The sequence below is a fragment of the Phoxinus phoxinus genome (assembly GCF_949152265.1).
Source record: "Phoxinus phoxinus genome assembly, chromosome: 5".
NCBI lineage: Eukaryota > Metazoa > Chordata > Actinopteri > Cypriniformes > Leuciscidae > Phoxinus > Phoxinus phoxinus.
In genome coordinates, this window is record NC_136880.1 from 36,873,825 (window position 1) to 36,896,289 (window position 22,465).

General features: G+C 37.3%; 2 protein-coding genes across 3 annotated transcripts in view; one reads left to right on the plus strand and one right to left on the minus strand.

Moving 5' to 3' along the window:
• Nucleotides 1-3,344: 3,344 nt before the first annotated feature.
• On the minus strand, nucleotides 3,345-12,765 carry eeig2a (EEIG family member 2a). The gene is made up of 6 exons (XM_079612518.1): nucleotides 12,475-12,765; nucleotides 11,190-11,310; nucleotides 11,067-11,096; nucleotides 10,871-10,987; nucleotides 7,805-7,851; nucleotides 3,345-4,343 (listed from the first exon to the last, which is right to left on the minus strand). The coding sequence occupies exons 1-6, from the start codon at nucleotides 12,618-12,620 to the stop codon at nucleotides 4,082-4,084; spliced, it is 723 nt and encodes a 240-aa protein (XP_079468644.1). The 5' UTR covers nucleotides 12,621-12,765; the 3' UTR covers nucleotides 3,345-4,081.
• A 2,037-nt stretch (nucleotides 12,766-14,802) lies between these two features.
• Nucleotides 14,803-22,465, plus strand: part of gpc5c (glypican 5c) — a 123,740-nt gene continuing 116,077 nt past the window's right edge. The window contains exon 1 of one of the 2 annotated variants that reach the window (XM_079614511.1): nucleotides 14,803-15,271. In XM_079614511.1, coding sequence (XP_079470637.1) covers nucleotides 15,115-15,271 — 157 coding nt within the window. In that variant the 5' untranslated portion in view covers nucleotides 14,803-15,114. The remainder of the gene's footprint in view (nucleotides 15,272-22,465) is intronic. The other variant, XM_079614510.1, reaches the window with a different exon arrangement.

Consider the following 22,465-nt stretch of genomic DNA (forward strand, 5'->3'; position numbering starts at 1 on the left):
GAAAACTGGAAGAACTGGAAGAGCGGGCTACTCCATGAGAAAACAAAGGAAATGAACATTTGAACTCTCTCTTGAGAAACTAGCATCCCCATCCAAGACGCAATCACACAATCACCTCAGTATTGTATTAATTTACATTTCTTTCCCTTCACTCCTTTCCCTGCCCATCTCTTCTCTCTCTCACGCTGAGATTACCCGAAATTCACCAAAAACTCTATATGGTTTAATGTGAACAATTATCATACTACACGTTTGGTATAATTTGAAATGTCTCAGAGCGACTGGTACAAAGGTCTCATCCCCAAAGAAGTCAAACAAATGTTAATAAAGTTTTTAAGAGTTTAGAGATATCTTGCTTTACAGAGGAGGGTGGGTCTTTCATGCAAATGGCATCCTGTCCTAAAAATGTGTAAACTGCGATTAAAGCAAATTCTCATTGTTAGCACATGTGTAGGTTTCTGTCTTGGTCTGAGAATATAAAGAAATGCCTCAGCGTGATTTGCAGCCGGATCAGCCCATAATGCTGAATGTCCTCGGATGCTCAGCATTACTGTATCTATTTTTTCTAATGTCAGGTATGCATCTTTTACTCTTCATCTCTGAGCATTTGATGTTTTGTATTGATTATCTTTGAATTATGTAATTGGCATGATACATTTAATAAATTGTTAAATTAGATTTTATTACGACTTACTCTGAAATTATTTTCCCAAGTAGATTAAGCGAATGCGTAGGTTAACGCGAAATCTGCAGATTAGAGTCCAGTTTTGAGTGGAGCATAGGGCACACCAACTGCGATATTAGAGTTCCGGCTAATATTTGGCACTAATTTAAGTGTACTTGTATGGGGTTATTATTGTTGCAATATTCCAAATAAATAGATTAATATTCACAATAAATGTAAAGAGATTCACAAAAATGTATCGAATGCACAAATGAATAGATTAAGATCCACAAATAAATGTAAAGAGTTTCACAAAAAATTATAAAATTCACAATAAATAAAATGAGATTTGCAAATAAATAAAACATTTACAAATGTTTTCTTATTTTACAAACACAACTCTGCCTGGCATTTATTTGTGAATCGGTTCCTGTGCATTTGTAAAATCGCTGCACACATTTGTGAATCGGTTCCTGTGCATTTGTGAATCCCCTCACGCATTTGTGGATTATGAAACACTTCTAGCGCAGACGTGCAGAGAAATCCACAAATAGGTGGACTCCACCCACCGCCTACTCAAAGCCAATCAGATAACGGCCACATCGAGCTGGCCAATCGTAGCACGTTATCGCTTCAACCAATCACGTTAGGCTTTACACTCGGGGCGGGAAGTGGGAACTGACTGATTCTTGCATCAATGAAAGGAGCACTGGAGCGCAGTAGCGCTGAACTGTGTGTGGTAAAAAACACTCTGTTTTCAAAAGATCGTTGGACTTTAAGGCCTCTTATATTTCCATCAGGATACACTCAGGGAACTATGATAATCAGAGGATCCCGAGCATCATGAACAGTCTCTACACCGGCAAGAGGCGCGACACAGCGCGTCAAAAGCAAATAGACACTGTCTGTTCACTGCTGCCGCTGCAGTTTAAATCATGTAAAACTAGCATGTTTGAAATGTTAACAGACATCCTATGTGACGTCTGCTTAGCTTTATATGCATAATCGTGCTCTTAACGGCTCTGATCGTAGCCTGCTTATTGAGTGCTGGTTACTATCATATTTCGTGATAGTGTACTGGACGGCGGGGCATTCACTGATAGTAAACGGATGCCCGCACTTCTGATGTAGCGGCTACTTCACGCAATTAGGACAAATGTTTTTGTATTTATACATTTGGGCTTATATTTGGTATTCTACATTACATGTATTTATATCCTATTGCTATTTGTCACTGCGATTGTGCTTTAAAAGGCAAAATCGTATAATGTCATGCATCGTGTCTACCCTGTGCGAGGCAATCTACACTGGGCAAAGCGAATGTGCAAAAACATTTGTCCTAATTGCGTGAAGTAGCCGCTACATCAAAAGTGCGGGCATCCGTTTACTATTGTTGTGTTATGATTTTATATTGGAGCTAGCGTTGCATTCAGAAGAACAGATGAGATGAATAACCGTTTCTCAGCATATTTTATTGTGAGCGGCAGCAGACGCATCATTCTCACGGTCTGACTGACAGCCTTCAGTTTCTCAGTATGGCAAAACTAATAGGACAAACTAATCCAAACGCGTTCTTTACAGCAAGTACTTTAGTGCCCCCTTGTGGTTAATTCACGATATAGAACAGTACTGCATTACATTTACAATACAACTGAGGACATAAGTTAACATATTTTAACAACTATCAATGAATGCCCCGCGTCCAGTACACTATCACGAAATATGATTTAAGTAACCAGCACTAGTCAATAAGCAGGCTACGATCAGAGCCGTTAAGAGCACGATTATGCATATAAAGCTAAGCAGACGTCACATAGGGAATGTCTGTTAACATTTCAAACATGCTAGTTTTACATGATTTAAACTGCAGCGGCAGCAGTGAACAGACAGTGCCTATTTGCTTTTGACGCGCTGTGTCGCGCCTCTTGCCGGTGTAGAGACTGTTCATGATGCTCGGGATCTCTGATTATCATAGTTCCCTGAGTGTATCCTGATGGAAATATAAAGAGGCCTTAAAGTCCAACGATCTTTTGAAAACAGAGTGTTTTTACCACACACAGTTCAGCGCTACTGCGCTCCAGTGCTCCTTTCATTGATGCAAGAATCAGTCAGTTCCCACTTCCCGCCCCGAGTGTAAAGCCTAACGTGATTGGTTGAAGCGATAACGTGCTACGATTGGCCAGCTCGATGTGGCCGTTATCTGATTGGCTTGAGTAGGCGGTGGGTGGAGTCCACCTATTTGTGGATTTCTCTGCACGTCTGCGCTAGAAGTGTTTCATAATCCACAAATGCGTGAGGGGATTCACAAATGCACAGGAACCGATTCACAAATGTGTGCAGCGATTTACAAATGCACAGGAACCGATTCACAAATAAATGCCAGGCAGAGTTGTGTTTGTAAAATAAGAAAACATTTGTAAATGTTTTATTTATTTGCAAATCTCATTTTATTTATTTGTGAATTTTATAATTTTTTGTGAAACTCTTTACATTTATTTGTGGATCTTAATCTATTCATTTGTGCATTCGATACATTTTTGTGAATCTCTTTACATTTATTTGTGAATATTAATCTATTTATTTGGAATATTGCAACAACATTTTTGTGAATCTCTTTACATTTATTTGTGAATATTAATCTATTTATTTGGAATATTGCAACAATAATAACCCCATATACTTGGACTGCAAAGGTTAAATAATTTCCGTTTAGAACAGCAAAATCTTACCTCTATTTTAATGTAATGTTACTCTAAGTGTACATGGCAAACCATGGCATGACCAAACCAAAGCCACTACCAGAGAAGAAATTGGTCGGCTTATATCTGTAGAAGTGGTCATGACCTCTGACTAGAGATAGTGTAATTTAAATTCAAGTGTATACAGATCCATGGGGACTATAAAGTATCTTAGAGTAAGCGTGAATGCGACCACCTAAGGTATTAGTCAATTACCTCGGTTTAGTGACCAAAAACTGACAAGTTTGTGATCGTGAGACCAGAGTTAAATGGCCGACGCAAGGACCTCAAAGCGACATATATACCTAATGAACGGGTAAAATATAAAGTACAGAGTTGAATAGAATAATCAAACGTTCACCTAAATTTAATGATCTTTAAACATCAATTCAAGATTGAGAGATACCAGAGTGTGTATGTGAAGTTTTAGTTAAAATACCCAACAGATTTTTTTACAGCATGTTTACACTGTCACTTTTTAGGGCTGAGAAAAATGCGCCGTTTTAGTGTGTATCCCTTTAAATGCAAATGAGCTGCTGCTGGCACAGGGGGCAAAGCCTCACTAGCTCACGCTCAGTGGCAGGACAATCTCATCTCACGGAATAATAATATCAAAACAGAAACTCTCAATAGCGGTGTTCATTTCATTTCATTACCATCACTACAAGTGTGCCAAATTTCATAATTTTCCTATGTTCCGTTGATAGGGCTGCCATTGACTCCCATTCGGGAAAAAGAATAATAATAGTAAGAAGAAAACTAACGGATACAATAGGGGCTTGGCCCCTAATAAAAAATGTAATGTAAAAATATATGGTATGTAGATTGTCAAGTTACCTGTACAGATAAGAGTTTCTTTCTGTGTCTCTCCTCTTCTGTCCTCACGTAGACATGTCTCTGTGTCTCCTGGAAAACCAATGGTCATTGATGTGGATGGAGGCCTGGAAGAATAAAGAAAATGTCACCATTAAAAACATGTAAACATAACAAAACAACAAAAAGACATGGTTGCATATACAAAAATCACATACCGTTGATAAAATATACAAAATTCTTAACTTAAACTATATATTTTTTACAAAATATGATTTTTAGGGCCAGATTTACTAAACAGGGCAAATTAGCGGGAGAGCAAAATCCCATAAAAGACCCGATGGGAGTGGAAAGTTCTGCGCGTGATCCACTGGCGACACACAAATTAATGAACACAGACGCAGCCAGGTGTTTGGCTCGAGGTCATGGTGCAAAGGACCCTAGGTTGAAATTACTCCGAACAATCCCTTTAAGTAAATCCTGACAGTAGTTTTTTAACACCAAAAGAGGGTTTGCGCTGATGCAAGCTGTTAGTAAATCTGGCCATTAGACTCCTACATCATCACGGCTCCCAATTGTTTACACAAGAGCCTCAATATTTTGAAAGGTCAATATCAGGAGGGAAAAAAAGTAATGGAGAAAATACAAAAGCAGAATCTGTAAAAAAAAAAAAAAAAAATGGATAGACCGTCTTGATGGACCGAAAAAACGATTAAAATTTAAAAAAATATAAACATTACTTATGCAAATGGCAGGAATGATAAATTAAAACTAGACTGAAATGAAAATGTGAGTGGTGCTTGCCGTGGCAAAACTAGCACTATGCAGTTAATAGGGTCTTTTGCATGATTGCTAGAAAGCTAACTCCCAAGTCTGTGTAATGTTCTGGTGCTGAAATATGGCGTGTTATTTTTGCTATTACATTGCTAGGGTGCTCTATATGGTTGCTAGGGTGCTCTATATGGTTGCTATGGAGTGGCTAGTAAGTTACCAGGGTGATAGTAATAGACAGGTCGGATGCCTTTCCGAATCAAAAGAGCCAACCCCTTTGTCTCTATGATGTTCTGATGCTGAGATACAGCTTATTCATGCTGTCATACAGTTACTAGGGTGTTGTAAATTGTTGCTAGGGCGTGGCCAGACAGTTTTCAGTGAGATATTTAAAGACTACCTGTCAGTCTGAATCAAAAGAGCCCATCCCTGAGTCTCTATGTTGTTCTGCTGCAGAGACACAGCCAATTAATCTTATTTTATGATTGCTTGGGTACTCTAAATGGTTGCTTGGATAGACCGTTGCCAGGGTGATATTTAAAGACTACTTGCCAGTCTGAGTCAAAAGAGACCACCCACTTGTCTGTACAATGTTCTGATCCAAAGATCTCACATCTTTTTTTAATAGAAAGTCTATGGGGTGGTTGCTAGGGTGCTATAACTGGTTGCTAGGGCGTGGCTACAAAAGTTTAAATGTAACTATATATTGGCTGCTTGCTAAGCCGAGTCAAATGAGCCCACCACAAATTGGCATTCTGATGTAGAGATACAATCTCACAAATGTACGGCCAATGTAAATCTATGGGATTTTATTTCGCCCACTTTCTTTTGCCCGTCAGACGAACATCGTACGACCAATTAAGTCATAGCACACCTCTCCTCAATAAGCCACATGATTTGACACCTCATTCATGGGTCTACAATAAACGGTGCGGCACGAGTTACATACTGAAGTTGTCCAGAAAAATAATATTAAGTAAGAGGAATAACAATAGTGATGCAAGCACCACTAATACGTTTTGTAAAAAAAAAAAAAAGTCCAATGTTTCAAGACTATAAATAAATCTTTTGATACTTTAAGATATTTTTGGCATCTTCGAAAGCTCAAAATCTCCAATTCGTTTAACTGAACAGCATGTAACTGCATTTAAAAGTATGGAAATATTCAAATTTCTCCAGTGTTCAAAGTCATAAAGGGTTGAAAAAAAATCAAATGAAATAAATAATGGTGAGCAAATGATGACAAAATATATTTTTTTGAGCAAATTATTCCTTTAATAAACTGAACTCAGCCAGGTCATGTAAAGTATAGGGAACAAATAATCTATAAACCACTGATTGTAGAAGGATATCAATCTATTAAGTACTAATCTGGCATGTCACTGGTTTTAGTGCCTCTGACAACTGACAGTGACATAAAACTATGATGTACCAGCGAGAGCTAAAAGCACTTCAGGCGCAGTATGAGCACTCCCACCCACACATACACACACAAAATCACACCTCTGATGCCTCTCATAAACACATACTCACAGGAAAACACCACCAACACTTTGATTTATGAGTGCGTATGACTATTTTTGACAACCAACTATCCACGGTGAAGGAATGATACAACTCTCACTGAAGCTCATTTCAAGTGGGTAAATATATTTTATATCAGGTTAATGATATTTTCTATGGCCTAACCCAACCCTTACCCCTAAACCAATTTCTTTTAAACTAGTGAGGACCAGTAAAATGTCCTCACAAGTTGATTCTCACACACACACACAGGAACGCACAAACGTTTATTTGACTGTGTGCCAGCTCGCTTACATAACAGGAAGCACATCTTTAAAATGTGTCTGGGTGCTGTGTGAGGTGATTCATTTATCTCCCACTAAATGTCAGCATAAATGTCAACTATTTCAACATACACGCAAACGCATTCCGCACAATTACACCGATCTGAAACCATACCAAATGTAGTGCTTCAAGTCTATTTAAGCAGAATCAGATCAGCATAAAGAGATAAAGCATTGAAATAAAGAAAACTTCAAAACAGAAAAGTTAATTATTTACATTACAAAAGAACAGCATTTATTTTGATCAATTTCATAATAAAAGTTAATATTATTTTAATATTATAATTAATATCTTTCAAAAAGAAATCTTAAAGACCCCAAACCTTGGAACGGTACAGTAAACCTGCCACCTTAACTCATTTTCAGAGGTTTTAGGCTGCAGACAATAAAAAATAAAAAAAAACACCTGTGTGTTTGGCTAAAAGCTACCAGGAAGTGGTTGAATCAGACTTCCTGTGTTCATGCGGTGTCAGATATTGGTGTCAGACAAAACATATTTCACTGCGGAAGAACACTGGCGCAAACTCACATACTGGCATCAAAGCATCACGACAGCTGTGCCCGAATTGTCACATCAACAAGGTCATTCTAAGCCGCTGGGTTCCTCAATGTAATATCAATAATATCTTGTTGAAAAGACCAGTTTAGACCAGTATGAATTTCATGCTGGTTTGGCACTGATCTAACTGGGTTAACAGCAAATCTCCAGGTGTGCGTTTCCCAAAGCCAACTATGGTCGCAAGTTCCATCGTTACCAACAGAGTTCAATGGAACCTGCGACCATAGTTGGCAAACGATGATTTTGGGAAACGCACCCCAGCATGGTCTTTTTGTCTCATTCATTACACCTCGTTAAACCAGGAGGTCCGAAGCTTCCAAAACACATGCTGGTCTTTTCAAAAGGATGCAGACAGATTCTGATTTGAACATGAAATTCAACATTTTCAGATTTAAATTAAGGGACAACTTACGTTTTAAAGCATGGATCACCCGACATTAGCTGCATATTGATTATCACCTAGAAAAAGAGAGACAGGTGGTGAGTAGTTATACACATATTAGATGTAGTTGAACATTTCATTAATACCGGTACCCATTACAAACTGAAAACATCAAATACTGGAGTATTGTGTGATTTTCATGATGGATATAGCCTAGTCATGGCTCTAATATCTGATTGGATGAGCCATGTTTAAAGCTAATGTAAAATAGCCCAGATACACATAAATGAATGAATGAACATAAATATATTGTACAAAGTTGATACTGGTTTCTAAAAGCAATAAACACAGGGCTTAGTAAAGGGGGTTTAAGATTCTATGTTTTGCATAATTCCTATGCAATAGAGATATTACTTTTTCACGACTGATACATAATGTATGTTGAAAGCGCACAACGTGGGGGAGTAGATAAACAAAACAGTCTTTATTAATATCCACCAACTAAAATTTAGGAGATAACAGAAACACAACCACTTAACATCAACGATAACGGACAAATGAACTAGGGAAACTCAGGGCTTAAATACAAGGAACCAACAAAGGGAACTAGAATAATTGTGATTAACCATAACAACAAACTAGAGCATGAATGAGTAACCTCATTTTGGAAACTACAATGGGAACTAAACCTAAGGGAACTACAGTAATAGATTATGAACAGACAAACAGAGAGAAAATTAAACTTAAACAGAATATACATGTTTGGTACATGAGAACCATTGTTGGGTAATAATTCATTTTTAAGTGCCCAACAAATGGTACCATTTACCAGCAAACACAATCCGAAAAAAGAAAAAAGTAGAAAATTTAAAAAAGGACCTTCTTGCATACATGGTGAAATAACTGTAATGCTCTGTCACATGAGTTTTTCTATAATACATATCGTTAGCCTCATAGCATAATTGCCTAAGTCATATTTCAACGTTTTTGGGAAACATGAAAAAACACAATATTTAGAAATCACATTGTGATTTTTTATTGATATTATAACAGTATATTCAACCAGATGTGTGAACAAGTATGCAAAAAGAAAAATATCCATCACCAATTGCCTAACAAATAAAAGTGACTTAGGCAGAACATGCCATGACTTAGGCATTTTTTCTCTTACATATAAATGCAAACATAACATAACAAAAGTTGTTTTTCTCTCCTAAATATACAACTTGCCAACTATAACCAAGTTGTTTCTTAATGTCTAACCTTAACTACTGTTTTCCTTTTCCACCCAGGTGATGTGCAAACATAACATAACCATAGTTTTTTTATTCTCCTAAATATAACCAAGATGTGTAACTTAACCCTAACCAAGTTGTTTCTTAATGTCTAACCTTAACCACTTTTCCTTTACCACCAAGTTCTACTCAGGTGCTGTGCACACTCATTTTCACACTGTCTATTGATGAGGGAGGTTGTCATAGTACTGGTGGGCCACTCTTGGTAGTACTGGTTTCATTGTCTGCAAGTCATTGAATTTCCTGAGAGTAATTGGCAATTGGGCAGGAAAGAGTGGGACCCAGTGGAATGGTTATTTGGGGATGTTGATTCGCTGAGGCAGGTCTTCCCATTCAGACTCAAATTCCAACTTGTACCGGATTTGACCATTAGCCAAGTACTGGAGAGCCCGGAGGCCATGGACTGTGGGGTCACCAACCTTTTTACCTGGTCGAATATTGGTGACATAGGCCCCAGATAACTTCATGAAGTCATTGTGGTATAGCTGAGTCACCTTGTATGGGGATGGATGCATTCGTGCAGTCTCAAAGATGACAATGTAATCACGTGGAGTGTGAATTTCCAGACGTGTGTGTGATTAAAAGGAAGCAGAGAGAGATCGCGGAGCAGCGCGTTGATTTAGAACGCCAACTTTTGTTGAATTTCTAAAAAATCTACGGACGCAAATAGACAAAGTGTAGTAAAATAAAGACCTAAATGTGTATTTTGGACTTTTTTTCACCACAAGTCTGAAAGAAGACATGTTATTGAAGACAAATAGGCCAAAATCTCAAATTTGACCAGTGAAAAAAAAAATGTTTTTGCCTGCCGTGTCTCGCCTTAAAATTAAAAGTAAATGCTTGAAAAATTACTTCACTTGCCTAAAATTACCTAAATGTCTTTTTATGGTGATGTTCTGACCAGAAATGAGGTAATATTTAGCTAGTGTTTGCTAGCTACTTATCTTGTAGCAAAAAATGTGATTTCAAGTTTAAATACACAGTTTATAATCCCTTTGATTGACTGAAATTACATTTAGTGTCTAGAAAATTTAAGAAATATGAACTCTTACCAGATGAAAACGAATCAAACAGAAGAGCTAATACATCACTTCTGGACATCTGTCTTTCCATGTTTTTTGCCATTTTGTTTGTATCAAAACTGCCTAAGTCAAAGAGATGACTAAGGCAGATAGTGTTTTTGGATCCTAATAAGTGTTGTGATTGGCTAAGGACATAGGCAGAAAGGCAGGATGATGCAGCAGTGGAAGGACAGTAAAAATAGGCAGATATCACAATTTGGCCAAAAAATGACTTAGGCAATTATGCTATGAGGCTAACGATATGGCAACATGTAGGCCTATGTTTCCAACTGTTAGATTGCAGTGATGCAAGTTCAAAGGTGTGCATGGATCTCTACAGAATTTTGGAATTGTGTTTGCTCTCCGAACAGCTTCAGGCGGAGGTGGAAGGACACAGGGCTGTGGAATTCTGGGGGCGCTGTGAACAGCTCTAGGCGTAGGTGGGGGTTGTAGATTGGAAAACACAGCTCAAAACAGGCCGGGGCATGCCAGACATAACCCACATGAAACGGAACATGAAGTAACACAACACCGCACACAGATCTGAGAGGACCCGCCCCCTAGCAACTGCATATTTATGATATAAATAAACGAAAGGGTACAATATAGAGACCATGTGATCTCAAGACAGAGGGCAACTGTCTCAAAACCTCTGTATGTTCATCTTCATTATAAAGTTGTCCTAATATATATACAGTAGATATGTGTGTGTGTGTGTGTGTGTGTGTGTGTCTTTATACCTTCAGTATAGAGTTGTCCTGACGTGTGTTTTTGGTGTTGTATCCCTCCAATAGACAGCGCCGTGTGGTGCTTCCTGAACCGGCAAACTCAGCCAAGTTCAAATCAGCAAAACCAAGCTGTGTGACACACACATCGTATCAGTGTCAGTGATCTGATAGAAAACGTTGCCATAATCCACGGATAAACAGAGCTTACCTTTGCAAATGTCTTCCCACCTTTCAGCTCCTTCATAAAAGAACACACCAAAATTTATCCAATCCAACAGAAACAGAAAAGAACTAAAGTGTTTATCCTAAGAGCTTAATTTAAGAACCGTACCTTTCTTACAGATATCCGAAAAACACAAGGCTCCAGCACACCTGTCCCTGCATTAGCACATAACTTGCATAAGAAGGAGAATCTTTTCTTCCATTTAACACAATTCACCATAACTGGCTCTCTGAAGAAGAAACCACAAGAAAAATAGTGAGACATATAACACGATAAAACAATAGAACTACAGATAAATAGAAGGATAGATAGGTGGATGCATGGATGGATAGACAGACAGACAGGAGGAAGGATAGATAGATAGACTAGCAAAAGGAAAGATAGATACCGATAGATAGATAGATAGGACCTGGAAGTTTCTTTGAAAGATGCACTACATTAATAACTATAACAAACAACTGTATATAATACATGCACAATTTATGCAACAAAATGTTTTCATTTAATAAACAAAGATATGTTTCTATATTTTACAAATATAAAAGGTATCAGTGGAAGAAAGAATACAGTGTGTAACAGGCTAAAAATCTCTCATACAGTCTTTGCTCCAGTACACAAGAAAATCTCTATAAGCCACATCATTACCGCTGTGTTATTAGGGAAAGTTATTAAGAAAAGGTATTTTATAATAATGTCTTCAAGCAGGGGAAGGATTAGCTTGTTACAGTGTCTGTTACGTCACATATGTTCTGGTTGTGAAAGACTGTACATTCTGTAAATGAATAGTTGAATACTTTGGAATAATGCTTCCTGCTGCTCTTTTTCTTTGACTTTGTATGTCATTGTTGTACTGTACTCATTCAAAAAGGCTCTTCCCTTGTTTGTCATGAAAACACAGTAACACTAATGCCAAGGCAATGAAGTAAACCTTCATCTGCAGTGTTCAAAAGGAGGAACGTCTGGCATTCCGACAGATATGAAATGTTACCATTTTGTAAAATGCTCACTGTTTGCAATAGAAAGTCCAGCCTTGACGGTTAGAGGAAGGAAAGGAATTGCTAATCAGACACTGCCCACTTTTGTCGACCTGTTGAGTTCCATGTAGAACACACCCCCTATTATACTCCCTGCCAAATGCTTCTCTATATAACAAAATTATCTATTCTACATTGCTTTTTTAAATATATCGATATTAATCAGGAAAGCTAATAAAAATATGAATTTTAATATATAATTTTAACACTCTTCTTAGTAACTCATAACGTACAATATATTCAGACTCATAACCAAATGTATTATTTTACATTATTATTATATTTTATACATAAATAACTGTCGTCACTTAAAATAATAAAATATAATAAAAATCCAGCATGTCTTGCGATTGTCTCACCTCGAAGACTCCTCTGAAAAGCCACCTTCAGTCAGTCGAACCTTGCAGAACAGAACTCCATTCACAAACGGGACAGATGACAACTCCTCCAGCTCCACATCCACTTTAAACTTAAACCTTTTCTTTTTCATCATGATGAACGCCATTAATCAAATACGTGAAGGACGACAGCTTTTCTGTTACACTCCTGGAAAAGGTTTTTAAGGAGAGGAACACAAACTCTCTGACGGGCGCGTTGAATGCATGAGTCACAGTGTGCGTGCCGTGCGAGACGATAGTTTTTTAAATGGTGCTGTGTGAACTGCGTCGAAATGACAACTGACGACACTTTAAAATAAAAGTCCTTCCAAAAAGTTTCATAGACAGAATACACATATAACATAATTTATTTGTAATATTTGGATTATTTATATTTATAAAACGATTGGTTCTGATTGGTCAATAGCTGTGTTTCAATCACGATAAAACCATAGACAGATAAAACCTCTATGGATAAAACACGGCTATGACCGCTTCACCCAACTGTTCTATGTATCACTACACAACACCCCTAGCAACCGCTCTTAGCAACTTAAACACATGTTTGATCTCAGTGATATTGTTTATTGAAGCTTATGAATGAAGAATGGAGTATTGTGAGGGATCAAGTAAGCGAGTGTAACGTTACCTGAATTTACAATAACGTTAGACATAGCATTTTCCTTCAAGTCAGTCCCATATTCATAATAAATAAATCCGTTTGAATTTCTATTGTGATATCTTGTTCTTTTAACAGTTCAGGGGTTTTCCCATGCCAAAAGTCTTCCTTCTCCGTGATCACAAGTTTGAGTCATTTCAATGTAAAAGTCTTCTCTACTGACTGACTCACTCATAAAGACGGTCTTTGCCGCCATCTATTGGCGAAATAATGTATGTTAATGTAAGCTGCAACTGTCTAACGTTATGGTTCACGACCAGGGACTGTTTTTTTCAAGCGGAAGGAAGGCTTTTTAGTGATTTTAGTTCCAGAAAATTGCATAGATACATATTTTTTGGCTTTAATATTTATATTGTGTGGTAACCGTTTTATAAAAGCAATAAGGTAGTCGAGGCTAGTGCTGTATCGTGAATAAGTCACGGCTGACGGGCGTTGTTAGGCACACGACACGAAGCGGAGTAACGAATAAACGTCGTGTATTCACGAATCACGATACAGCACAGCCACTCGTAACTTATTACGTAAACTATTTTGTAGCAATTACATGTAACTTATTTTTCAAGTTACGTGTGCCAATGCATATAATAAATGTATATATTAATGGAGTTTGCACAAATCATTATGTTAACAAACAAACAAACAAACTATAAAAACAAACAAACACATCAATGCTGTAGTATACAGGTTGTATTATTGTGCATTATGCATAAAATACAACTGTATTGATTACGAAATCCACTTTCTGCTTGAGAAAAAAAAACACCTTTCTGGTTGAGAGTAGGAGTGAGTAAACTGGTTGCCCGGCAGAGGGAGACAACTCATCACGAAAGCATAGGCTTCTATGTTTTAACCAGTGACTGTAAAAGGGTTTTAACCTGTGAACATTCAGATTACACCGTCGTAATCAGACACAACCCCGTTTTTTTTTATCATATTAGAAATAATAATGTTTAAGAGGGTGATTTTATTTTTAAATAAAGGATGGGTTTGACACGATGGGTTATGCAGTACAGTGTTGTTGTGGGCATGGACAACATTAACATACTGAATAACATTAGCAGGTAAAATCCAAAATGACTTCGTTCAAGTCGCTTTTAAAAACTTGAATGTCCAATCACAGTCGACGCCAACAGATAATTAGAAACAATTATCAGCCAATCAGAAACGTTGTGACTAAGGCTTACGTACTTTCCGTAGCAGCCTCGTTGGCGCAGTAGGCAGCGCGTCAGTCTCATAATCTGAAGGTCGTGAGTTCGAGCCTCACACGGGGCAGCCAGATTTTTGTCATGATTTTAGAATAACCGAGTTGATAAGATTGTTAACATTGCACTGATTATATTTGTCCATTTCAATGATTCGAGTAGATAATGTAAGGAAACTTAGGCAATATACAATATAAAATACAGATAAAGTAGCCTACTTGGAGACTGGAGAAAAAAAATCGAAAGCGAAAAAGTAAGGGGAGTCAGAAATTATAAATTTTATAATTTTGCTTTATCTCTTACACACACCACACTGGTTTATGTTTTATGTTTTTTTTCCAGTGTTATAAGTAGCCTACTTTTACTTTATATGCTTTTCAAATATTGTAAATTCTGACAGTCATGCTAGACTAAATCTGTGTTGACTCTGAGAGAGAGAGAGAGAGAGAGAGAGAGAGAGAGAGAGAGAGAGAGAGAGAGAGAGAGAGAGAGAGAGAGAGAGAGAGATAGATTTCTGAATGATTCCACATGCTGAATGAATTTAGTGACACTCAGCAACGGTACGCAGGGGCGCTTGTTTTCTCCTCTCGGTTTGGGAAGGAAGACTCATCCAGCCGGTACAGCATGTGAAAGTCCAAACACGGGCGACTTTCTCCTCTTTTCTTTTTACACATTCTGCAGCCAGTTTCTGATCAGAGATAAGCAATTCCACCGCACTGATTTCTCCACTGAAATGCCGTCATGTCACGCGTGAATGTCAGCTGGATTATTGCGGTGCTCGCGGTGGAGCTCGCGACACTGTCCGCCGCGCGCGCTCACAGCTGTCACGAGGTGAAAACGGCGTTTCAGGTGCGTCAGATCGGCCAGCTGAAATGGGTGCCGGAAACACCTGCTACAGGTGAGTGTGAACGCAATGGGCTGTCGCTTGTCATGACTGTGACGAAACTGTCTTTATGTTTTATGGACGTTCCTGCTTTGAATTTTACATGGTAAAGAGTTGCCGCCAAAAATGTCATCTGCTTGTCTTGTAAAAGCAGCCTCTAGCCTACATGATTTTCCTCAGATTTAGAAACTCTTTGAACCTTTATGCCATTGTGTTTATTTTATTTATCCTATACTTGCTTTGACCAGTGTTTTTGAAGCAACAATATCTGTGATTAATTAAGTATTCTGGCAGAAATAGATTACTGGGTAATTATCCTAGGCCTACTATGGTAAATATTTGTATTGTGGTGAGCAACCAGGTGCTGTGGTTGCTACATTGACTCTTTGAATCCCCATAGCTTGCTCTATTGATGAAGGGCATTCTTTAGGTAGCCTATCCTTTGACCCTGACAACCCCAAATTATTTTTTGCATATATTTGACCACAAGGAACTTTAAAGGTAATCAGCATTTGTTGCACTACTCGTCCGTTTCTAGTGCTGTCAAATCGGTTCCTGAGTTACTGAAATATTTCCATGCTAAAAATTCCCACAGTGTCCTGTTAAAAACCATCAGCTGCTCACTGTATTTACTTACTAGAAATGTTATCATGTCTCTGCATGTTTCCTGGTGTCTCTGAACTTTTAACAGCTCACATGAAGTTGCATGATAAAAAAACCCCACTTAATGCACATTGAGTATTAGGCTACAATGCATGGCATGCGATTTCTGAATAGAATATTCATCAAGTTTTTCAAATATATTATAATCAATATAGTCTTATTACTGGCATTTAAGTGTAATGTTTTCTTTCTTCATTTTGTTGCTCCTGACAGGAAAATGTAATTTCCATTTAATGGGTTTTACAAGTTCATTGACTGATTTTTCCACCCACAAAGTCAATGTTAATGCCCAAGTGTGCTGTAAGGCTCTCGACTCTGCACTGTAAATAATATGTCTTGGTAAACTTCAGACAAGGATCGTGTCAGGTTAAGGGAATCAGTGTTGACAGATGTATTCAGCCAGCTGCTTTGACACATGACTCAGCGAACAGGAGTGAGCCTTGCTGGAATGACATCGGTCGAGCTCACCGGTTACAAATACTCATGGCCAAAGTTCTCACGGCGCACAAACTCACAAACTCACAAACTCACAGCCAAGTCCGGTTCTCCAATGACAGGGATGCCCATCCTGCTCCTAGAGATCAACCTACCTGCATAGTTTAGTAATCAAATACTAATCTTACACACTTGAACCAGGTGAACGAGGTCTTAAGGGTCACTTGAAAAGGTGGCTGCTGAAATAGAAGCCAACTGCCTTGATATCTTGTCAGTAATTTGCTTGACAGGTCTGTCTGTATGTCAGTCATATCGTTCATTCTGTCTTTTGTTTTTCCATACATCATCCATCCATTCTTCATTGTCACTTTATCTGTTGATCTTTCTGTCGTTCTATCTATCCGTCTAATATCTGTCTCTGTTCATTCTGTCTGTCTCCCACACTTACAAACATCTCACTTGCATGCCATCTATAGGTCTCCTTAATAAAATTCTCATTGTACGCTACTTAAAGCCTCTGTGAGCTAGATGTTCTATAATTTGTCCACAAACGGGCAGTATAAAGTGGTGTACAATATGCTTTAAACAGTGATGTCGTCACATTTATCTATCCGTCCGTATATTGTTGTAATTTTATAATTCTGTTGATCTATCATTCTGTCTTTTATCGCTTTGTCTGTCTTTTTTAAACTTTTTTTCCTTCAACTTGACTTGAGGATATTCAATTTAATTAATCAATGAATAATACTATATTGATTAGCATTACCAAACATGGACGTTTTATTATTATTTTAATTTAATACTGTGAAGCCGCTTTGATACAATCTGTATTGTGAAAAGCGCTATACAAATATTCTTGACTTGACTTGACTTCAACTTTCCAATAACATTCAAGATTTGTCATGAAAAACTTTTTTTTTTCTTTCTCTCAGTCAATTTGAAATTCAGCCAATGTGTTGGAGCACCTACTGTACTGGCAAAGTGAGTTGTGAAACTATAACACCTTCCAGTCAAGGTGTGTGTAATACCTATTCTTTGACTGAGACAGAGATATATTTCAAGAAGTCCTGAAGCGCAACAGACGGCAAGTTTTCCAAGATGGTGTTGATTAGGGTTAGCTAAAAGTTGAATGCCTAAGCCAAGATTCCAAAAATTAACCATTTAATTGGATTATATTATACTTTAAAATACTTATAATCAGACTAAAGGTACTTTTTAATTATTACATGTTGTTCTCACAATGGCAGTAAATTATTTATACATTCTTTTTTCCCTTCTCTTTATCTTTAACATTTTCCTTTATAAAAAGCCTATGCTTTATACGTTCAGAAGGTCTTCCAGGTTTGTTGAACTGCACACGCAGACTAGTCATGAGCATTTGATCACTGGATTTACAGAAATCATTTCAGTAAGAAGTGTTTTCTAAACATTGCAACAATATAATCAACTCCTTACAAACACTTTAATTATTATTTGAATTATCACTCAGTGAGTCATTTAACAATCATTTAACATTTATGTCATTTCATATGTACATGCAATGCAGGGATTCCCCAACTTTTTTGTCAGCTGAACCTCTTTAACCTAATATATTTACTTGAAGTCCCCCCTGAGATTTAGTTGGGTCAATGATAAAATTTAATCAATAGTTCACTGTTGTCTGATGTCCGTTAATGGTCACATCACAAGCAAGTAAATACATTTAAAAATGTTAAGAATCTTTTTTTAGTAAGTGCTTTATTTTGATTGTTTTCATTTTAAAATGATTTATTTAATTTTTTTATTTATTTATTCTTATTTAATTGCTTAATAGCTTTTCATTAAACTCACGAACCCCCTGCAGTTCCATCACACGCCTCGGTCTGGGAAACCCTGATGTAAAATATTATTTAATGCACTTCATGTTGTTGCTAGCAAAGAATGGAATATCTATTCTTTCTCTTTGTATTTTTATATCAATATACAAGCATATCTTATTCAAATCAGTACGATGAACAAGTTTGGTCAAAAGTTATCTAAAAGTAATCTTATTATATTACCATAAATGTGCAATGTGATGCATTATGTTAACTATAATTGTTGTTGTGTAATTTGGAATCTGTAACTGATTACCCAGCGCTGGTGATGAGCTATAGCCCCCTTTTAGGTAAGGTCTAGATGTGCAGAAGAATTTCGAGCATTTATGTACAAGAGTCTTGATGAGTCTGGTCTCTCAGTAGACACTCTGATACAATTCTCCTGTTTATTTGACTGAATGCTGATTTGTAGACTTAGCATAGAAATCGTTCCTCTGGGAGCCAAGACCATACCACAGCAAAACCATAATTACTATATATCTCAGGTTAGCGCTTTTGCCTTCCTCCTAAGATCATTAAAGTCTTTATTTCCTTTTCGCGGTCCACAAAATAAAAATTTAAAGTGAGCCAAATTGATTTTTTTGCAGATAGACTGGAATTCTCAGTTTCTCCTATGAGCAGAGTCTTAGAACGTAGAACTCCCAGATGAAGCTTTGTGCTGCCAATAAATTAACATTGATGTTCTTGAATAGTTCATACAAAAAGGAAAATGCTGTCATTATTTACTTACCCTCATGTCAAGTCAAGTCACATTTATTTATATAGTGCCTTTTACAATACAGATTGTTTCAAAGCAGCTTTACAAAGTTAACAGGAAAATAATGCAACAAAGTTTGTTTCCAGAAGAAAATAGCGTCACAGTCCAGCTTAAGTAAGTTCAGTGATGTTTTTAATTTTGTTTTGTAAACACTATAACTGATGGGCAGAAACTCATAATGACATATGACACCTCATAATAGTGACCAGTACTTTGGAATTCTGAGGCTATTCTCAAAAAAAATCCATCCATCCATCCATCCATCCATCCATCCATCCATCCATCCATCCATCCATCCATCCATCCATCCATCCATCCATCCATCCATCCATCCATCCAGACGCATTCGTATCCGTATGAATGGAAATCAGTGGAACAAAAAGTGTAGTGACTGCCCCTTTAATGTTGCAGAGGGTTGAAATCTGGGGTCGCTCCCTCTCTTCAGAAGCGCTGACAGGATCTGAGGGCATGAGAATCACTGTATGTTCTCAGATCAGATGCCAAGCAAAGCAGCTTCCTGAATCTCCACCTCTGAAACCCAGGCTCTCTGTCAAATATGGCTGTGTTCATAAGTAATCCCATGAGTTTTTGAGCATGGATATTCAAGGGTTTTCAGGACCTTGTGTATGTTTGTGTAATTTTTTTCTTATAACCAGCTTCAGTTCTCCAGGTCTATGTGTGTGAATTAAAATTAGACAAAAAATTACCCTTTTCTCCTCATGATGCTAGATGAGCCTTTAAAAAGAGGAAGTGTTAATTATGACTCATTTAATGAAATGAAGATAGCAGCAATCAAATATTTAAAGGACAGTCAGTATCTCCTACACTCCACACCATTAAATCTTGCTAATCCAGGCCTAATTAATCAGTATTGGATTTCCCGCCATTCTGTTGGGTCAAAAGTTCTTTAGTTAATTAAGTTGCATCGACCTTTATCTGTCTAGTGGGTTAAGCCATTCATATGGAGGTTTGTTAGCCGAGGCAGCGGACAGGTTACTGTCAGTAAAAGATTGTTTTTGTCATAAAGACACAACTACTGCTTTGTGAGCCACAGTCAGTTACGGCAGTCTGACTTGCCTCTTGTCTGCTGCATTGTTTTATAATTATCTAGATGGATTATATGCTGAGTAAGAGCTTCAGCCTGGTATCAACAGCTACACAATATTACTGCCTTGTCTATTTATGGTTCCAGAAGTTGCTCACCCTGTGTATCCAAGTTAAATTTATTAGGTAATGATATTTATAATATCTGATAATTTTATCGTTTTTTTAGCTGAGGATTAAAAAATTTTTCTTCATATATTTGTATAATATAAAATATATGTTTTTCTATTTTTTCTTCTTCTTTAGTCTCCAGAAACTAAATGTGACTGGAATGTAAACAGCAAAGCCACATGGGCTTAAACTAACCTGGCTTGAATATCCTCACCACTCATTTTTTAAAATACTTGTTTGGAACATCAAATGCTTTTTTGATGGAGACCTTTGAGGTAAAAGCTGTTCTATGATGAAAGGTGTAGAACAGCCATGCATTCATACTTTGAATCTCTGGCATGAGAAGAAAGACCAAACGTCTTTGAATATTTACTCTTCTTCAGACTTTAACACCTGCAGGCCCTCCTCTTAGTCTCTCTGCCCTCAGCAAAACACCCTTGTAGTGCATCCAGAACCCTGTATGTTAATGCCAAAGCATGTTGGTATTTGCGTCGCAGATATAATGTGGTGTAATAAATAAAAAATTGGGCTGGTAACCAGAACGTTTTTGGTTCAAGCACTGTGAGAGCTGAGCCATGACCATTGTGTCCTTAAGTTGCTTTAGAGATACACCATATACCTGAGTCTTACATGCCTTTACCTTTTTTTTCATGTTTTTTGCTGTACTGTGTCTTATTACAGTTTCCATTCATTTACATTTATGCACTTGGCAGATGCTTTTATTTAAAGCGTCTTACATTGCAGTCAAGATATAGCCTACATTTTATTAACTCATGAATTCTTTGAGAATCGAGCCCATGACTTTGACGTTGCTAGCACCATGCTGTACTGTTTGAGCTTCAAGAATACAGTCAGTACTTGATAGGGTTGTTTGTTTGTTCCAGAAAATCCCCAATTTATCAGTTCAACATGTCTAGTTCTGTCTTTGAGTCCCGGTAAGAACTGATCTCAGTCTCCCCCTGATCTTCTTATTTGTCTGACTTGTCAGACTTTAATTGGATTGGAGGTCCTGGCTTGTTTTCCCCCCCCAGTCCTCTCTCACCTTCAGCTTTGCAGAGTACTCAGGTGGAGAGCCCAAATTAGGGTCCACTTATTTTATGGAGATTTCGATCACGATATAATGTTTCATATTGTTCGGTATCGATAATTATTGACAGTTTTTATAACCTTTTTTTTAAAGACAAGTAGAAAAGTTTTCATTTAAACCACTGTTTTTTAAATTATTTATCCACATTATTAAGGCAAACAACAAATTATATTAGTTTTAGCAGTCAAAAACTGAATAAAATGTAAACAAAAATATCTTCTTTATGTCTTATATTAAGATAAAAAAGTAAGTGTTAAAGAAACTCTTGAACTTTAAATAAAATGTTGCAAAATGTGTGCAATGTAAAAGTGTAAACATAGAACCATCAAGGCAAACTTTGAGGTAGATCAACGTCTGTAAGAAGTAGGGGTGTAATGGTTCATAAAATTCAATGTTCGGCTCGATATGACACGGTGGTGTCACGGTTCGGTACGTTTCCGATACAGCGAAAAGAAAGAAATGCTCAACAATAGGATCAACTGATTGTGAAGATTTCAGCCCAGTGCTGCACTGCTATAGCCTGGGAAAACCCTGATGAACTTCTGGCAAATTTGAGACTTGCTCTGCAAGTCTGTCTGGCCAAGAGCCCATTCAAACCTATTTCCAATTTTTCCAAATCGAGGCAGCACCAATCACAAAGACGGGTTGACGCGGAATTTACACGATGACGATCGCTCTGATTGGTTTTAGGTCTATCCAATTGCGCCCAGAGGCATTTGAGCGACGTCCGTTGGTGACGCCCCTTTGCAAATGGGCTGTGAATTAATTTTCCCCAGACCCACTCTCAGTTACAACTGCATTGCATTGATCTTGTTTTACACACTAAAAGTGTATTAAAACGTTTGCTGTTCTTGTTGTTGTAAATGGTGCTGATTTGTCACCTATAGCTGTTTTCTAGTTGGCAAACATAGATAATGTTTTATTGAAATTTACATTGTATTTCTATTTTATATTAAAACATGCAATATTTTATTCCTAACTTAGCAAATATGAAATATTTAGCTAAAAAGCATTTAATTTAGCTTTTAAAGTTCTGAAGAAATGTCAAAATGATTGTTTCAAAGTACCGGTATATTAAAAGTGGACCAAAGGTTCATATTAAAGATATTCATAGACGTTAACACCCATGTTACCCATGTGGTTTCTCAGTCTTTTGAGTCTGATACAAGAATTCCTGGTATGTTTTAAGGACCAGG

Bases quoted from the DNA above. Each gene is read 5' to 3' on its own strand.
- eeig2a (XM_079612518.1), bottom strand. From the start codon at position 12,620: ATGGCGTTCATCATGATGAAAAAGAAAAGGTTTAAGTTTAAAGTGGAT. The intron at 11,311-12,474 runs GTGAGACAATCG...TTTCTTCTTCAG, and splicing joins TTTTCAGAGGAGTCTTCGAG to AGAGCCAGTTATGGTGAATT. The intron at 4,344-7,804 runs GTAAGTTGTCCC...TTATTCTTCCAG, and splicing joins GGTGATCCATGCTTTAAAAC to GCCTCCATCCACATCAATGA.